Below are 17,256 nucleotides of genomic sequence, written 5' to 3'. Positions count from 1 at the left end.
AAACATGACCCAGATACTGTTGCAGGAGATGCACCTAGTGCAATACAACTGCGGGCACCTAGGCCAGGGACACTACCGGCTCCTAGCCCACTCTGTATTTCCCAGGGGTCAAGGTGAGTGGGGGTAATGGTATGAAAGAAGATGCCTCTGCAGGCCACCAACACATGGGTTGATCTCAAGGGCTGTTATGCAGCCATAAGGGGCAGTTGGAACGGTATGGGTTGGTGGTGGCCTCCTTGTATTTCCCCCTAGGATTGCAGGAAGACGAGTTGGTGAACCTAGGCAAGTTGAATACAAATACACCTGAAGCACTGATACTGGTTGGGGGTGCCTCAACCTAGCCCTTATTGGGGACATGGTCCAAGTGACCACGTTGGGGTTCCCACAAATGTTGGACACCCAGCTGAGAGACTTCCTAGGTGTGACTTGGCTAGCTGACTTATGAAGGGACCAAAACCCCTAACAACGACAATACTAATATGCCTCCAAGTCAAATTGGTCAATGTGTAGACTGGACTACCTATTGGTGCCGGACCATATGATGGGAGCCTTTGGGACCACAGAATACCTCCCCATGGTGATCTCAGGCCATGCTCCAGTGGTGCATTCACTCTGGACGGGACTCCCCAGACCGCAGAGAGGCTGGAAACAGGACTCCTCAGTACTGACTGAAAAAGTGATAAGACAAGCCGTCAAAACTATTTTAAGACAAACAAAGGGATGGTGACCTCTAGCGTTATAGTTTGGGAAGATGGCACTGAGATGGGACCTGATAGCCCACCTAATGTGGGAAAGGGTGAAATCAGGCAGAGATGTAGAAAATAAACTGATTAGGGGGAAGCAAGATATGTGTTGCAACCCATGGGTGAGCGAGCATGGGCCTTAGAGGAACACAGGGAGGAATACCAGAGTCTGGCCCAACAAGAGGCAAGGCAACTCTTCAGAAACAAGCAGGGCAGGTTGCATGAGTTAGGAAACAAATTGGCCAAGCTGCTGGTCTGCTTCGCCAGAAAGGAGGAGGTCTGGAGGTGGAAACATAGAATGTTCGCTCCCAGGGGCAATCAGGTGAAGACCCTAGGAGAAATTACACGGGCCCTTGTAGCCCACCTATGAAGAGTATATGCCACAAAAGTGGAAGGTTACCCTACTGAGGTAAAGAATTTTGTGAGGGATCTCCCAGTAATCAAATTGGAGGAGGAAGTGAGCAGGGCATTAAATCCTGCATAGTAGCTGCCACAAAACCGAAGTTCAAGGAAGCCCTGATGAAAGGGATTCTGTCCAGTGATTTTAGGCAGCCTGACATAGTCCTTATCCATGAGAAAGGAAAGCAGTGGGATGAGTGTGCCTCTGACAAAACAATCTCTCTGCTGAACATGGAAACAAAAATCTTGCCCAAGGTGCTGGCATCCAGACTCATGAGGGTGGTAGGCACAATAATAGCCTCTCACCAGTTGGGCTTTATGCCTTATAGTGCAACCAGACATAATCTTCTACACCTGTTTGGTTGTCTAGCTCGTCGTGATCAAATTTGCGAGCCAGTGTTGCTCCTCTCACTGAATACCGAGAAGGCGACTGATTCAGTTGAGTGGCTGTACTTGATGGCAGCCCTGCGGAAGATGGGCTTCAGACCAGTGTTTTTTAAATGGATTGGGCATTCTCCATGAATGCATGAATATACAGGGGTGGTCTCCCACCGGAAAAAGCTCCCAGTCTCTGGTCTAGGCCATCTACAAAATGATCTACCTCCTTAAGTTCTTGTACATCTCATAGAACACACCATTTATGGTCTTGGAGGAGTTTTTCAAAGAAGTTGACGTGGCAAACGTACTGCGGATCTGGGATGGGCACGTGCTGAGAATCACCCCATCTGTTTTTTGATATGGTAACCGGAGGGGTGGGGGGTGTTCCTCCCAAACCTGAAGTTACACGACTGGGCAGCCCAGCTACAAGCAATTAATGACCGGGCATACACTACCCCTCAGGAGCTATTAATATACACAGACAAGAGGCTATGAACCAGGGGGCTGCACCAGGTGGCTGTATTGGATGGGCAAGCGGAACGCACTGCCAAACCCAACTGCACAGATGGTTAGGATATGGCGAGAAGCGACTGTTGCATTGGGCTTGAAGGGCTGAGTGAAGCCAGAGACCCCATGCTGAGACTTGGCAGCGCTTCCACTCCGAACAAAATGGAGGGACACATGAAATGGCCTATTAGGTATCTCAAAAGTGGGGGACATCTAGAGGGAGGGGAATATGATCTTATTCCCGAAACTCCAGGCACAATTTGAGCTGTTGGGGGGTCAATATCTCCACTATCAACAGATGAAACCTATCTTGCAAGGTTAAGGGAAAATTCTCTCTCTGCGATATCGAGGAGGACACCCATTAGAGTGGAAAGTTCCAGGGGCCCCTGTACACAAGCATGCAGCATTGCAAATCAACACTTGCCTGTTCACACATAGTCTGCCTGTCGAATGCCCTGTGCAATAAATGGGAGAGGGACTGGGGGAGACTGGACAATGATTTGTGTTGAGAAGCTTGTCGATACCCAAGAGAGGTAACAATCCGGGTGGGCTTCTGGCTAGTACAGCTGAAGCTGTTCCACAGGACGTACTATATGCAGACTCACTTTTACCGAATGGCGCAGTCAGATGATGACTGAAGCGTTAGGGTATGTGGCCAGAAAGAAACCCTGCTCCACACACTGTGAGGGGGCCCAAAACGACATGACTACTGGAAAAGGTGTGCAGTCAGATATCATCAGTTCTGGATTGCTCCCTCACTTTGACCTGACAATTAGTAATGGTGGGTGTCTTGTGGAGCAGACACTGGATAGATATCAGCTCTGGCCCAGTAACATGATATTTTTTTTTTTTTTTTTTTTTTTTAAACCTTTATTGAGAGACACGTATAAGTACAAGCGCAGGCCTACAACCACAGGGGCCGGCCGCAAAATCAGGAGATTCAAAAAGGAGCAACATCAATGTGTACGGTAAAATGAATACAGGATAGATGTGGAATAAAGTCGTTACACAGTCAGCGCCAGGATAATAAAGGTTTCATTTTATGATTTATAGAGGAGGCAGCAACCATATCTACCAGGGCGTCATGCAACATATACAGAAAAAGAGGGGGGGGGCGGGAGGGATACAGCCCCCCACGCAATCAAATAACCACAGTAAGGCGAGGCCCAGAGACATCCCACGCCCATCAAAGGTTCAAAAATAACGGACAAATCATAGCAAACAAGTAAATTGGACGCCACATAGACAGCCCTCCCGCCCCGAAAAAGGAGAAAGTGCAGACACTTACGAAACGAAGGAGTAAAAACAAAGGGACATAGCCCACCCCCTGGAAAAAGGCAAAAAGGGACCATAGAATAAAACAAACTAAAATAACAAACACCCCCCCCACCCTACATCACTGTAATGGCTATGGCCTACCCCACTAAACAGCGTGCCTGTCGCCCAGAGTCACCCGAAATATAGAAGAAGAGAAAGGGAATAATAACGAGGAAAGAGAAAGGAGAAAGAGAGAGAAGGAGAGGAAAAAGAAGGAAGAGAGAGGAGAGGAGCCGGCGATCGAAATACAGAACACCACCCCACCCGCAACAACGGATCACTAATCGAGGTCAAAAGGATATCGAGAAAAGCCTACACAAGGATGGAGACAGGAACTGTCCAAATAATGAGGCCCGGAGATGCCATTTAAAAAAACAAAGGTCCCGCAGGCACCCAGGCACGATCACCCCTGTCCACTTCTATGAAGAGCCGAGCCGCCAGACCCCGCCACGGCCAAGAAACAGCATGATACAGTGGGTCCATACCAGTCAGGGAAAGCAAGTGGGCTCTCCGCGGAACACCGTCCCGGCCAACAAGAAGCAACCAGGAAAACTCGGCAGCAGTCAGAATGCAAAAGTACCTCAAAGATCCACGTGGCCAAGCACAATATCTGGGCCGTCCAGCACGAAGCAAAGAAATCAGGATGTAGGAAACACTGCAGCATCGGCACCGGGTCCACTTGATCCCATAGAATCGAACACCCAGCCGGAGATCCCAGCACAGCAGCTGGAGAAGTTTCAACCATAACAACTCGGGGAGACGACACCGCGTCACAAAATGGCGGAGCAACCATGGCGGCGATCCGCAACTCCAAGTCCCGGCATTGCAAGGACAGGTCGATCCGCAGAGCAGCCAGGGCAAACAAGACAGCACTCCGAGTGGGGGCCGCCCGAATCAAACGAGGTTTGGAGAGAGCAAATGCAGCAACGTCCCTGTCTCCAGGAGAAAGACACTCCGAGGGGCCATCCGCCATCTTGAGCACCTCGCCCGCCGCCATTGTCGCAGCCGCCTCCAAGTCCACCAGGAGCACCGGAGGCCCCAGGACACACAGCCGATCCGCGGCGGATGGCGCTCGGCGGAGAAAGGAGAGTCACCAGAAGAACGGGCGTGCTCCCCACAACACTCGGGGGAGCCCTGCACCGGATCCCAGGCGGGACTATCAACAGGAGTGGGCTTCTCACTCGAGGGGTGCCGGACAGCGCGGCTTCTCTTCTTCGGGCCGGCAGGCAATCGGGCATGCGGGGTGGCCCACCATCGGGGGTGGGTCCGCTCCGGCGCCTCCGGCTCGCTGCTCTCAGGCTCCCACCATCGGGTCTCTCCACCGGTTCCGGACCGCCGGCACTCCGAACACCTCCGGGCAGGCACAGTACTCGAGGCCCCGGCGTCAGGGCCGGGAAGGCCAGCAAGGCGACAAGGGCAGAACGCAGAAACCACTGCACGCCAGAGCCCCGGAAAAGGACGGTAAGTGAAGGCTCTTCCTTGGTAACCGAATTCGGAACACTTCGAACAGGATTAAAGACAGGATAGGTGGCGGGGAGGAAGGGATCTCGGAGCGAGGCGTTTATGCGACTGTTCCGATCGCCATCTTGGCTCCTCCCCCCCCAGTAACATGATATTGATGGTGACCAGGAGGGATGCGGTCCGGCACGGGGGAGGGGCATCAATTCCCATGGTGGCAGAATGGTCACTGAACATTGACTAGTGAATGAGAGCGTATGAGGTGCTAGAGGTTGCCCGTAAAATTTGAGAAGATTCAAGCCTTGTGGATGGCGACGGAAGACAGCCTGGAAATGGAGGAAGCATAGGGGACCAGCATTAGGGCAATAATGGAGATAAGGTGTATCATGGGATGGGGGACCTTAAGCAAGAACTGGTGAGAGAAGTCAAGATTCAATGCCAAAAGTTGTAACATGGTGGAGTGGTCATGGACCTGGGGTGACCCCACCATGTGGAAGGAGTTTAGTGTTGTATTGTATGTGCTGTAATGTTATATAGTGTTAAAAATAAAGTATGTGACAATCTTACTGAAGGTAGAAGGAGTTTGAAGGGGAAGGCTGTAATTTTATGAAACATACCACAAAATGTAAATATCTGCAAATAAACTATACACATTCAGCAGTTAGGAAAGAAACAAATAAGCACTTTTTTGTTATTCTAAAGATTGAGAGAAGCAAAGATTTTAATAGGATCATAACAAATCAAAACACTTTACTTGGTGATCCACAAATAATAAATATTCCCTAAAACACGATTTTCACCTCTTATCGTTTGTGTGTAACATAGCTTTATCAGTAAAACTGTATGTTCCTGTAAATTTTGTGACCATTTCAATGGAAAATGCGCTGTACCTATAAATGACATTGAGTAACCAAGCAATGCTTTAGTTGCATCGTGAAAGTTTGGCGTTATAAGAAGTGGTTTGTAGTTCTAAAACGTTTGGAAAGCAGTGACTCACGACCATTGACTCTTCAGTTTCATCTGCGTTATATCTTCTCTATGCCCCATCTTCCCCTGCTGTGCTTTGAAGAGGTCATGTTTGTATGTATGTTCATCAGACTGATGGAAATTCTCGCAGCATATTACGTGAAAGTGCAAAATACCATATTATCATAGTGCCATAGTGACTACACCACAATCTAGAAACCATACTGACTACCTTTTAGTTTTGGACTTTGATAGTAATAATGAAGAGCATAATAAGAGCTCCATAATGCTGAAAATATGTCTTCAGCCCTAACATTAACCTTAATCCTAATTCTTATACAAATCATATTACTAACTATACCTCTAACCCCAACTCTAAACGTATCCCTTATCCTAACCCTAGCCCAATGATTTATGCTGACTTTAAGAATAAATGTAATCCTACACCCAACCCTTTCCCTGATCCTAAACCCTACTCTTTTTCTAGTCCTTACTGTGACCCTAACCATATTGCTAACCCTAAACCTGTCCCTTTCCCTAGCTCATCCTCAAAATCTAAACCTTCTCTTGCTGCCTTTCACATACCCTAAATTTATAAATTGTCCTAAATGTAAATGTAAATGTACAGGAATTTATATAGCGCAAATCACCAAGCGGTTTCTAAGCGCTTGCTTAGGGAACCCGTCCTGGTATTCCCCTGTGAGATAACCCCGGTAGGGTATCCACAAGGTGAAAGCCAGGCATCCCGCCGCGAGGGGCCGTTGTGGAAATTAAGCAAGCTTTTGCCCAGAGTCGCAGAGTGTGAACCCATGAATCGAGTAGGCACCGGAGCGAGAATTGCTGAGTCCATGGACATTTTAGGACTCAAGACACCGCCGAGCCGGGAATTGAACCCTGGTCCCGGGCTGACCTCTGCTTCCAGGTCTGCCTCCTCTAACCAGTGAGCCACACTTCTCCACTAACATCAAGTCTAACCCAAAACTTCACACTTACCTTCTCTGTTAATCCCACCTCCAGCCCTGAGCTTTCCCTGGTATGAACTCTCACCCTACCTGTAGACTCAACTCACCCTGGTTTTAACTAATGTTACAATGTTTTTTAAGAAGTTTGAAAAATGACAATATTATTGTCGTCATTATGTCATTTCTTCATATGGCATTTGTGATTATTGTATTTCCTTACAATTGTTTCTTCATTTCCACACAATGCCATAGAAATTCAGGCACTCCCAGGCCTGCTGTGGTCACTCTACAACACATTACAGAATAAACCAAATAGCCCATTGTCCTCTAAGTTCCCATACCTGTGATCACATTCCAAAAAATAATTTCATTTTTATTGGTTTTGTAGATGGACCTGAATTCAGTGATGTCCTCTGTCCCAGTTCTCAGATGTGGGTTGAGGGTGACCAGGACGTTCTCACCTGCAACGCAGATGGAAATCCAGCTCCAGTTGTGGAATGTTCCATAGATGGTAGATTGGACCTGCAGGGCCATGAACCTGGAATCTCAAGACCTCATTCTGGCCTTTATCAGTGTAAAGCCAGCAACTTGCATGGAATCGCTTTAAAGAATGTAACTCTTATCACCCAATGTAAGTTTGGTTTATATATAGTTTCATTTTTATGTCCTATATTATGGGGTCCAAAGTCAGCTAATGGGGACTGGAACCATAATGCGTTTCAGTATTTCCACTTAAGATACATTTACATAAAGAAAAATAAGTACAGGTCAAGTATGTAGTCGTTGGTTTTTTAGAAAATCTAGGATGGATCCAGCCTTCAAACACTGACACTGAACAACAGTATGATCAATTTATTGTTAAAGACATTGGGCCCGATTCACAAATGTAAACTTAGAACTGAAGTCTAACATTATTCCTGAAGCCTAAATTTAGACCTATAGTGTTAGGGCCCGATACACAAAGGTAAACTTAGACCTGAAGTCTAAGAGCCTGATTCACAAAGCTACACTAGTTAGACATTTTGTCTAAGTTAGACTTTGTGAATCGGGCACTCAGACATCAGGCCTAAGTTTACCTTTGTGAATCAGGCCCTAAGTTTAGATCTATACTCTAACTTTAGAACAGAAGTTTAAGTTTAGACCTGAAGTCTAAGTTTAAGACTTCAGGTCTAAAGTTAGGCTTCAGGTCTAACCTTAGACTTGAGATCAAAAGATAAACTATAAATCTAAACTTAGACTTCAAGTCTAAAGTTATACTTCAGCTCTAAAGTTGAACTTAAGGTTAAGTATACCTTTGTGAATCAGGCCCATTGTCTTTCAGCTGAAATTCAAGTTTGTTCAGAAAACTGAAAATCTTGAATAAATTGCTCTATGAATTGTGGAGGGCTATAAAACGTTGGAGGGGAGCACAATGATTAGCATGAAGGGTCTATAACCTATCTGATTTTCCTCTTTTGGAAGTGCACTTTACAATTTGGTCTCCCCCACACACTCATTCAGGTTTGTGAATCAGCATATACAATTTAGAATTTCAAGTGGATTTTTTAAACCTAAGTAACTATTAGTGAACAAAACATTTGTGATCTGGGCCCTCAGAGAACAGCACTTACAGCCCATGACAGTTCCAATGTCAACATAGTAGTTCACTTGCCTGATTCACATACAGGCAGACCATACATAGGTTCAGCTACTGCAGTGACTACACCGTCACCGCCATATTCAATCTTCTCAGACGGCCCAATGGAGTAATGGCAATCCAAGATTGGCTGTATGTCTGTCCGCTCAATTAGGAAGGGCGGACATATAGCCGGTTTTTAATGTCCCTTGCCACCCTGCAAACCCTGATGGTAATGGAATGTAAAAAACAATGTCATGGGAGCATTTTCTGTTTTGTTTTGAAAAAGAAAACCCCCCTTTTGGATTTACTTTTTGCAAGTAAAAAAGAAACCAGTTTGGTGTAAAACACTGTCTTGTTGACAAAGCCATGCACCAAACTGCGAAAAACATCTACAGGAACCACCACGATTTGGGTTCCTTCCAATGATTTAGAAATGGCCACCAGCTTGGTGGTCATTTTTAAATTCGGCAGGTGGCATATTCGCCAGGGCAACAAAGTAATTTCTTTGTAGCCCCAGCAAAGAAACCTATCGAGATATAAATCAGACCCTTACTTATGATTTCTAGAGTAGAGCACATCTACTTGTGGAAGAAATCTTTATGAATCAGCCTGGATTGAGTAGAAATAACATGTGTTATTGTTTTAGATTCACCTCAGTTCAATGACGCATTCTGTCCGAGCCCACTGACATGGGTTGAAGGGTCTCCAGTAAATTTCTCCTGTGAAGCCGATGGCAATCCGACCCCGAGAGTCAAATGTACGAAAGATGACATAGACAGGCCAATGAACCGGTGGCTCAACATTTCAAGAAACGACTCTGGATCCTATCAGTGCATTGCAAGAAACAGTCACGGCTTTGAAGTCCGGAATGTGAAAGTGATTGTTGAATGTAAGTCAATGTCCTCCCTTATACTCTTACGTTCCTGAATCCTGCCTGCCCTTTGTGTTAGCAGAAACCATGTACAAGTTGTGAGAGACCTTTCGTTATTGCTCTAAGACTATAATTGTTTTTTATCAACAAATCTCATCTCACGAGACCTGTCTGAATATATTTAAGTAAGTATTTATTTATTTGTAAAGTGCTCTGTCTTGTACATTTGGCCATTTTACAGAGGTAGAGAGTTATATGGAATTGAGCACAGTAGAAGAAAAGAATATTCCTTTAAATGACTCTTTTCTCAACCTTCACACGATGGTTTAAGGAAAGGTCAGGAGCTCCTTTCTACAAGGGTGTTAAAACCTCTTCCAGGGATTATTCTGGTAGGGAAGGGTTTTTAGGTGAGCCAGTGTTCTCTTGATGAGCAGTAACTATTTCTTTGAAGCAGAACTCTCTCAGGGCTCTTTTGAAGGTTAATAGTCTGGACTTGTTCCCCAGGTCTGGACTCAGGGTGTTCCAGAGTTGTGTGTCCTGTACTCTGTCATGTCCGCCTATGTGCTTTCTCTGGTTCAATCTGGTCTGGGTTGGTCTGGTCAGTCTGATCAGATTCACGTTGCATGACATAAGGCTAATACGGGGTGAGCAGCAGGGAATCTGTTTCCGAAGGATAGGGTCTACTGCTGCACGTAAACACTTTGAAAGCTCTGTATAGAGTTTTGAAGGTTATTCCAGGGCCAGCGGGAGCCAGTGATGCTTTGTTAGGGCCACAGACACCTGAGCTAATTTCTTTAGGTTCAAACAGGGTTTGACTGCTAGGCTATAGACTAGAGTATCACAGCTGGGGGCTTCCAAATTCAGCAATGCTGCTGATATAGCACCAAAGTCGACACTAGAAAATGTTGCATTTGACGAGCCAATGGAACTGAATCGGTCTGAGGGGCTTTGAAACTGATGCCCTCCTAGTCTGAGGGAGAAGATGTGGTCTAGTGGCTAAACAACTGAGATCTATTGGTTTTATAATAAAAAAGCAACCACTTATTGGGGTGATGTGGACCTTCGCACCCTGAGGCCCGTTGCCCTGGTAACTGCTGCACCACTGATAGCCACGTCTCTGATAGGCTCCTAACACCCCATAATGCACAGAGCTTTGTTTTTTCGCTGCGACTGATACATACATGAGGACTCTGCCTGAGGGGCTCAGAAAGCTCCTAGTCTGGGGGGGGTCTGACTCTGAAACTCTCCTAGCATGAGGGCATCTGACTCGAGCGAGCGCTCACCTAGTTTGAGTGACTTGGTACCTCTTAGAGTGAGGAGCTCTGATTTTAGCATCCCTTTCACCTGAGGGGCTCGGACACCTCCTTTTCTGAGGGGCTCGGACACCTCCTATCCTAAAGTGCTCTGACTCTTGCATTTGGTTAATAAAAACCTAGAAGCAGAAGTACCAGAGTGTCCCCTGTTTGCTTCAGTGGTGTAGCTATCAGTTGTGAAACAGGTGCAATGACATCAGGTCTTGTGGGTGCAAAATGTCTGCTTCACCCCAATAGCACTTATCTTTTCTTATGTACCCCTGGAGCAGGAGGCACATTTTATGTGTTTGCATGGGGCCTCAAGGCGCCCTTTGTGTGCCAATGTACTGTAAAGTTTCAATATTTGAATGGTTATTTAAAATTGTTTAAGCACAGATAAATTAACACACCAATCCTACTTTTTATGGTCTGCTAGGGATGCTGTCCCTGCCAGATAAAGTCACTTTGATGGAAATCTGTCTTTAAAAAGGCTGGGGGCCTCATTTATGAAAACTGTTGCCTCACTGCGACAAAACAGGGATGCCACAGTTTTCACTGCACCCTCCTTGCAACACGATGGATATGCCGTATTTAATGTATGGCGCTCATTTCGCAAGGACAGACAGATACGTCAGGAATCCTGATGTATCCGTGGGGCAAAAGTCATGCATTGCTGGAGTTGTGTGGCAAGCATGTCGCAACTCCAGCAATGCATGGGATAGGCCTGTGCCTATGGCACTGCATCACCCGTATGCCTGTCATGAGGCAGGCATAAGATTTTGATGCATTGGCGTCCTAGAAGTGTTGCAGTGAAATCTGATCTCTTGTGTGAGAACACCCACCTGCATACATTATACCTGACGTAGTTATAATGTGACGCAGGGCTTTACAAGATAGTGCATTGTTAACGCCACCGCTGTAGCACGAAAAGTGATGCAACGGCGGCGCAAAAGTGTTGCAAGGCCTTCATAAATAAGGCCCTAGTTTTCTAGGGTGTTTGGACTTAAAAAATGCCAATCACGTCCCTTCCTGGGTGTAATTGGGCATCTCTGTCTGGGCTGTATTCTGGGACTGTGAAGATTGTCAGCGGGACAATGTTCACAGCATGTCTTGCTGAACAGGTGCATGCAACAGGGGAGCTTCAATATGAAACAAAACACAGCACAAAACAAAATGTCTGAATTGCGCTCCCATGGCCTCAGGCAGGGGGGTAACAAATGTGTGTCGCAAAATACAAATGTTTAAAACAACTTTACACGGGTTCCATTTGACCAAATTACTGTGTACCCTGAGCTTTTGTTTATCAATCCAAAAAATTATCTTCAGAGCCTTTTTGTGAAGTACCCACCTCACCACATTGGCGCCTGGGTGTGTTGTCAGTAAAACTGAACTTCCTCTCTCTCTGTACCTCACTCTCTTACGCTCCACCACTCTTTACTTTTCTCTTTCTCTCTCTCTCTCAATTTGTGCCTCGGCATAAATCTTTCTCCCCAGTCTCTACCTTTCAGTCTTTCTCGCTGATTGTACCCCACTTTCTTTCTCCCTCTTTCTTTATCTTTACATTACCATCGCTCTCTACCTCTCCTTCTCTGCTTTTCTAGTCCCCGCTCTTTCTGTCTCCCACTCTCCTTTTTTCTCTAAATCTTATTATTTCTGTACCATTAACGTTGCCTCAGTAAATCTCTTGCTTCATCACTCTTGCAATTCCTGTTTCTCTCTGTCGCTCTGTACATATACCATTTCTATGTCTTGCTCTGTTTCTTTTCCCCTTTCTGTCTCGGTTTTTGTCTTTTTCTTTGCACGTTTTCATTCCCTAAACCTCTCTCTCTCCTTCTGCCTCTATCTTTGTCTTTATCCTGTTGTTTCGTTGTCCTCTTTCCTCACCATTTCTTCCCTCCACATCCCGTCTATCTCAGCTCTCCCTATCAGTTTATTAAACTGTTGAATTCGTTTACAGACAGCGCGCCACTGCCGTTTCTCTAGATTACGCACAATAAACACATTACATTAATGAATACAAGCATTCTCCACACTGTTGTATTCATTCACGCGCAGACCAGTACCACTGCAATTCTCAGAATACACACGCTTCTTGAAAAGATATCCAGTCACAAAACTTGCAATTGGCTAATTCACAGGGTTTGTGACCCAAAATGACATTTTACTATCTACCAAACTGCTTTTACGATTTTGGAAAGCATTTCCAATTTATAAATTAGGTTACTGACTCAATCTGAATCCCAATTAGGAAGGAGCGTAGAAGGGGTGTTACCTCTTAATTTTGAATTGCAATGAGATGTATCAATGGCTTGTAAGCGCAATGACAGTCGCAATCGGTCGATAAATTCTCAAAGGAAATGGTAGCCTAATCTCAAATGGGAAGATGTCCCTGTTAGATATTGCGGTGGGCTACAGAGGTGAGAAGGAAGTGGTTCCCTGTTGTGAAACAGGTGCAATGACATCAGGTCTTGTGGGTGCAAAATGTCTGCTTCACCCCAATAGCACCTGTCTTTTCTTATGTACCCCTGGAGCAGGAGGCACATTTTATGTGTTTGCATGGGGCCTCAAGGCGCCCTTTGTGTGCCAATGTACTGTAAAGTTTCTATATTTGAATGGTTATTTAAAATTGTTTAAGCACAGCTAAATTAACACACCAATCCTACTTTTTATGGGCTGCTAGGGATGCTGTCCCTGCCAGATAAAGTCACTTTGATGGAAAACTGTCTTTATAAAGGCTGGGGGCCTCATTTATGAAAACTGTTGCCTCACTGCGACAAAACAGGGATGCCACAGTTTTCACTGCACCCTCCTTGCAACACGATGGATATGCCGTATTTAATGTATGGCGCTCATTTCGCAAGGACAGACAGATACGTCAGGAATCCTGATGTATCCGTGGGGCAAAAGTCATGCATTGCTGGAGTTGTGTGGCAAGCATGTCGCAACTCCAGCAATGCATGGGATAGGCCTGTGCCTATGGCACTGCATCACCCGTATGCCTGTCATGAGGCAGGCATAAGATCTTGATGCATTGGCGTCCTAGAAGTGTTGCAGTGAAATCTGATCCCAAACGTGAAACTTTGTTTGTTTTTTGTAAAAGCAGCATGTGTTTATTTAAGTTTCCTCTCTGGGAACGCAAATTGAGGGACGGCGGTCTGCTGTCCCTTGGAAGCCACCATCTTTGTGCTTGTAGCCACTCACATGGGGTCGGAAATAGTGATCTGCCTGATTAATTTTCATTAGGCAGGTTGTTCTGCGACCCCTATGATTGGAGATTTTAAAACATGACTTACAGAGGTCTCCTCACAAAATCAGTGTCAAGTCGCACTCAGTTACCACAGTTGGCCTTTCTCTTTGTACATTGGACCCATGGTGCTGTGCTCCCAGGAGGCCGGAGCTCCACTTTAATCTTAAAAAAAGACTTCTCGGATATTAAACAAAGCTAATTTCGGGGAAAACCGTGGAGGTGTTGACACTAATCCAGTGTAGTCTCGACTCCTCTGAAAACATCAGAATAATTGGTTTCAGTCTTTTTTGTGATAATACTGCTCCCTGCCTCCCCCGGAATTCCTAAACCAAATGAGTTTTCTCCTGGAACATTACTTATATCACTGGCATTTTCTCAAGCTACTGATTGTTTCCAATCTCTGCCTGTCACTGCCCCCTTGTGTTATCAATCCATAGAAAGCCCTGGGCCTGCCAGGCGATGTGTGTTTTTTAAAGAAAACAATTTATTAATGTCGTTTATTTCAGTTTACACCAACTCATTTAGAATAGAGTTGAAAGGCAGAACAAAAGCAAATGTAGTTTGAATACTTTTCGTTTTTCTTCTAATCTACTGTTTTTTTAAGGCCAGGCCACTAGTTGTGAATCACTTCAATGTATGCAGCCTTTAAGCCTTTAGCCATTGCCTCACCTAACCCTACACTCCTTAGGGGTTTCAGTCTCCAGGAGCTGCTGCTGTCATTCTTGATATGGGTATTATCAGTGAGGCTTGTTTGCTATTTTCATTCTACAGTTTGGTATTTTCAATGGCGGATTATTGCTACTTTCATCATACATTAGGGTAACTTTAGAAGGTGTTTGCATGCTGATTTGACCCCAGAGTGAAGTTCAGGAGTGTTTCTTTTCTTCTTTAACCCTAAAATTAGCTATCTAAAGTAGATGTGTGTTTGATCATTTTTTTACCCAGAGTCTGATGGTTTCAAGGGATGGTTTTTTCCTGGTTTGACTTTAAAGGGAGGTATTTTCAGGGGAAGGGGTTTGTTTGCTTTTTTTTTTAACAGTAGAGAGTGGTAAGTTCAGGAAATGTCTGCTGATTTCTTTCAAGAGTTATGAATCTTCGGGTGATACTTCTTTGTAGGTTTCACCTTAGATTTAGATATTTTCGAGAACTGTTAGTGTGGGGATGTCTCCTCAGGGACTGAGATGTTCAGAAGATGTTTCTTCATGACCTTCTTGAATTAGATCTCATCAAGAGGCGCTGGTATACCTTATCACCTTTATGGGTACATTCAGATTTGTACTGTTTTCACCCTAGAGTAAGGCATCTACATGAGATACAAAGTGTATTTTAATAAGGTAATTTGCCTTATTACTGCTATCAGCTCAATTATTATTATTTATATTAGCTGTATTCTAAAGGTACGGTCTATTCTTGTGACCAAAATGCTACATTTTCTACATGTTCGTGGGTTTTTCTCATAAGCAAAATTCCCACCCAGCAGGTCTCGACTATTTGACCTTTTAACTTTGCCATTGCATTTTTATCAATGCTGTGCAACATCGAAAAAAAAGCGCTATGAAACGGTCATGCCATTCCCTAAGCGGGCACATGTGTGATGACATATGTTCACCCTTGCATGGATGCTCCTAGGGAATGATGCATGCACCCTTTTTTGTGTTCATTTACTGCTCCACAGTGGAGGACGCCATTTGCATGTGTAAATTACAAAGAATGACATATTGCACCAAAGTTTATTTTGCATTCAGAGGAACACAGCAGCAGATGGCAGCTGCCAGACCCTCCCAAAAGAATAAAGAAATAAATAATATGTAAAAAAAAAAAGAACAGAAAGGGGAGTGGGTGATGAATGATGATTTTTAATTTTTTTTTATTTAATGCGATTTTATATAGCGCGAACATTACCCGAAGGGGTCAGAGCGCTTTATATAAGAACCAGTTGCGATACATAAGGATTTAGGATTACATGAGTTACATAAAAGATGCAAACGGAAACATTTGCAAATGTACAAGTTGTAAAGTCACACAAGGAAGAGATAGAAACAGAAAAAAATTGCATATGTACAAGTTGTAGAGTCACACAAGGAGGAGAAACAAACAGAAAAGAAAAAAAATAAATTGCAAATGTACAAGTTGTAAAGTCACTCAAGAAATGGATACAAATGGATAAACTCTTACAGTCACATAGGAATGGTAGAGAGTACAAAGGTCTACTGCATATACTAGTGGTTAGGGTTATCTCTATATACATATATATACAAATAGTAGATTTTCTCAGGACAGGACCCAAAAAACAAGGGGAGCAGAGTTCCACTTAGTGAGGTCGGAGGGGGGACGCAGTCACTGCACCAAGGGAGGGCAGTAGAATGTCTGCTGCTTCGCAAGATGGTGGACCAAGGACAAGAGCGATAACAGGAGACGGTCCCATAATGGCGGGGCACACTTGCCCCTGGGCCTGGCGAGGCTAAAAAACAATAAAAACTAAAAACCAAGGAGGGGTGGGTAAAGCAATAGGCGAGCTTAGAGGGTGGGCAAGAGGGAGCAACACGAAAGGTGCCAGGGCAGGTGTTTTGGATGGAGGACGTAGCACATGAAGGAGAGAGCTAGAAAACGCATGCAGTGCTGACAGAAAAATAAAATTAAACACTACTTCCCTGAATGCGAACAGTGGAAAAATACAAGTCATCCAAACGAAAGGATGGTGAAGAGGCTATGCTCAAGGGGGGACAAAAACAAGAAGAGGAGGGCAAACCATCCAACCAGAAGTACGTAAATGAGTGACGATAAAGCCAGCCAATGATGTGCAGTGGTTTAAACGCCTGTTTTGAACCGATATGGCCAGCTCCGTATAATTCAGATAATGAGAGTTAGGTGGAGCTCGTTTTACTTATTTTCTGCGCTTTTGTCTCTAGTATTGTTTATAAAAAGGATTCTGTGGATTAAAACCAAAGAAAGATGCAGTACAGTTACACCCCCCACCCGTCCCCTACCCCCCACACACATTGTGCATTTGGAATAAAGCCTGCTCCAGGAAACTGTGTGCATGCTACAGTTTATACCTGTGTGAAACGTTGATTCCAAGTTTTTTGCTACGGAGCTGGCGCCACCAAGTGGCCAATAGAGAAACATAAAACCAGTAACAAGTTGCCTCGCACTGCCTCTCACATGAGCATCGTCTCAACAAGGTAACATAACATTTACCCAGACCTATTATTCAAGATCATAAACCGTCTTGAGCGTTTAACCATTCTTCATTTCATATTTAAATTCTGTTTTGTACCAATATTAACAAACTGAATAGAATTTAATTGGTAAAATCATAAAACAAATTTAAGTAGCTAACAGTTCCCTACTTCAATTATAAAAACTTATCTAATCTAACACTATGAAGCTTTATGGTTTTCATTAGAAATAAACATACAAGGGTGGAGGAAGAAAACAATAAAAATGCTAAATATAAACAACTAACAGTCCTTTTTATTTACTATTTAATGCTCATTC

General features: G+C 44.5%; 1 protein-coding gene across 4 annotated transcripts in view; it reads left to right on the top strand.

The window, feature by feature from the left end:
- LOC144752132 (intercellular adhesion molecule 5-like) overlaps window positions 1-17,256 on the top strand; it is a 293,713-nt gene that overhangs the window by 232,719 nt on the left and 43,738 nt on the right. For all 4 annotated transcript variants that reach the window (XM_078640085.1, XM_078640082.1, XM_078640078.1 and 1 more), the window contains 2 exons: window positions 7,119-7,361; window positions 8,995-9,237. In XM_078640085.1, coding sequence (XP_078496211.1) covers window positions 7,119-7,361; window positions 8,995-9,237 — 486 coding nt within the window. The remainder of the gene's footprint in view (window positions 1-7,118; window positions 7,362-8,994; window positions 9,238-17,256) is intronic.

This window comes from Lissotriton helveticus, chromosome 1_1, assembly GCF_964261635.1.
Source record: "Lissotriton helveticus chromosome 1_1, aLisHel1.1, whole genome shotgun sequence".
Lineage (NCBI taxonomy): Eukaryota > Metazoa > Chordata > Amphibia > Caudata > Salamandridae > Lissotriton > Lissotriton helveticus.
The sequence above is the reverse complement of the archived record's forward strand: the minus strand, read 5'-3'. Positions and strand labels throughout refer to the sequence as shown.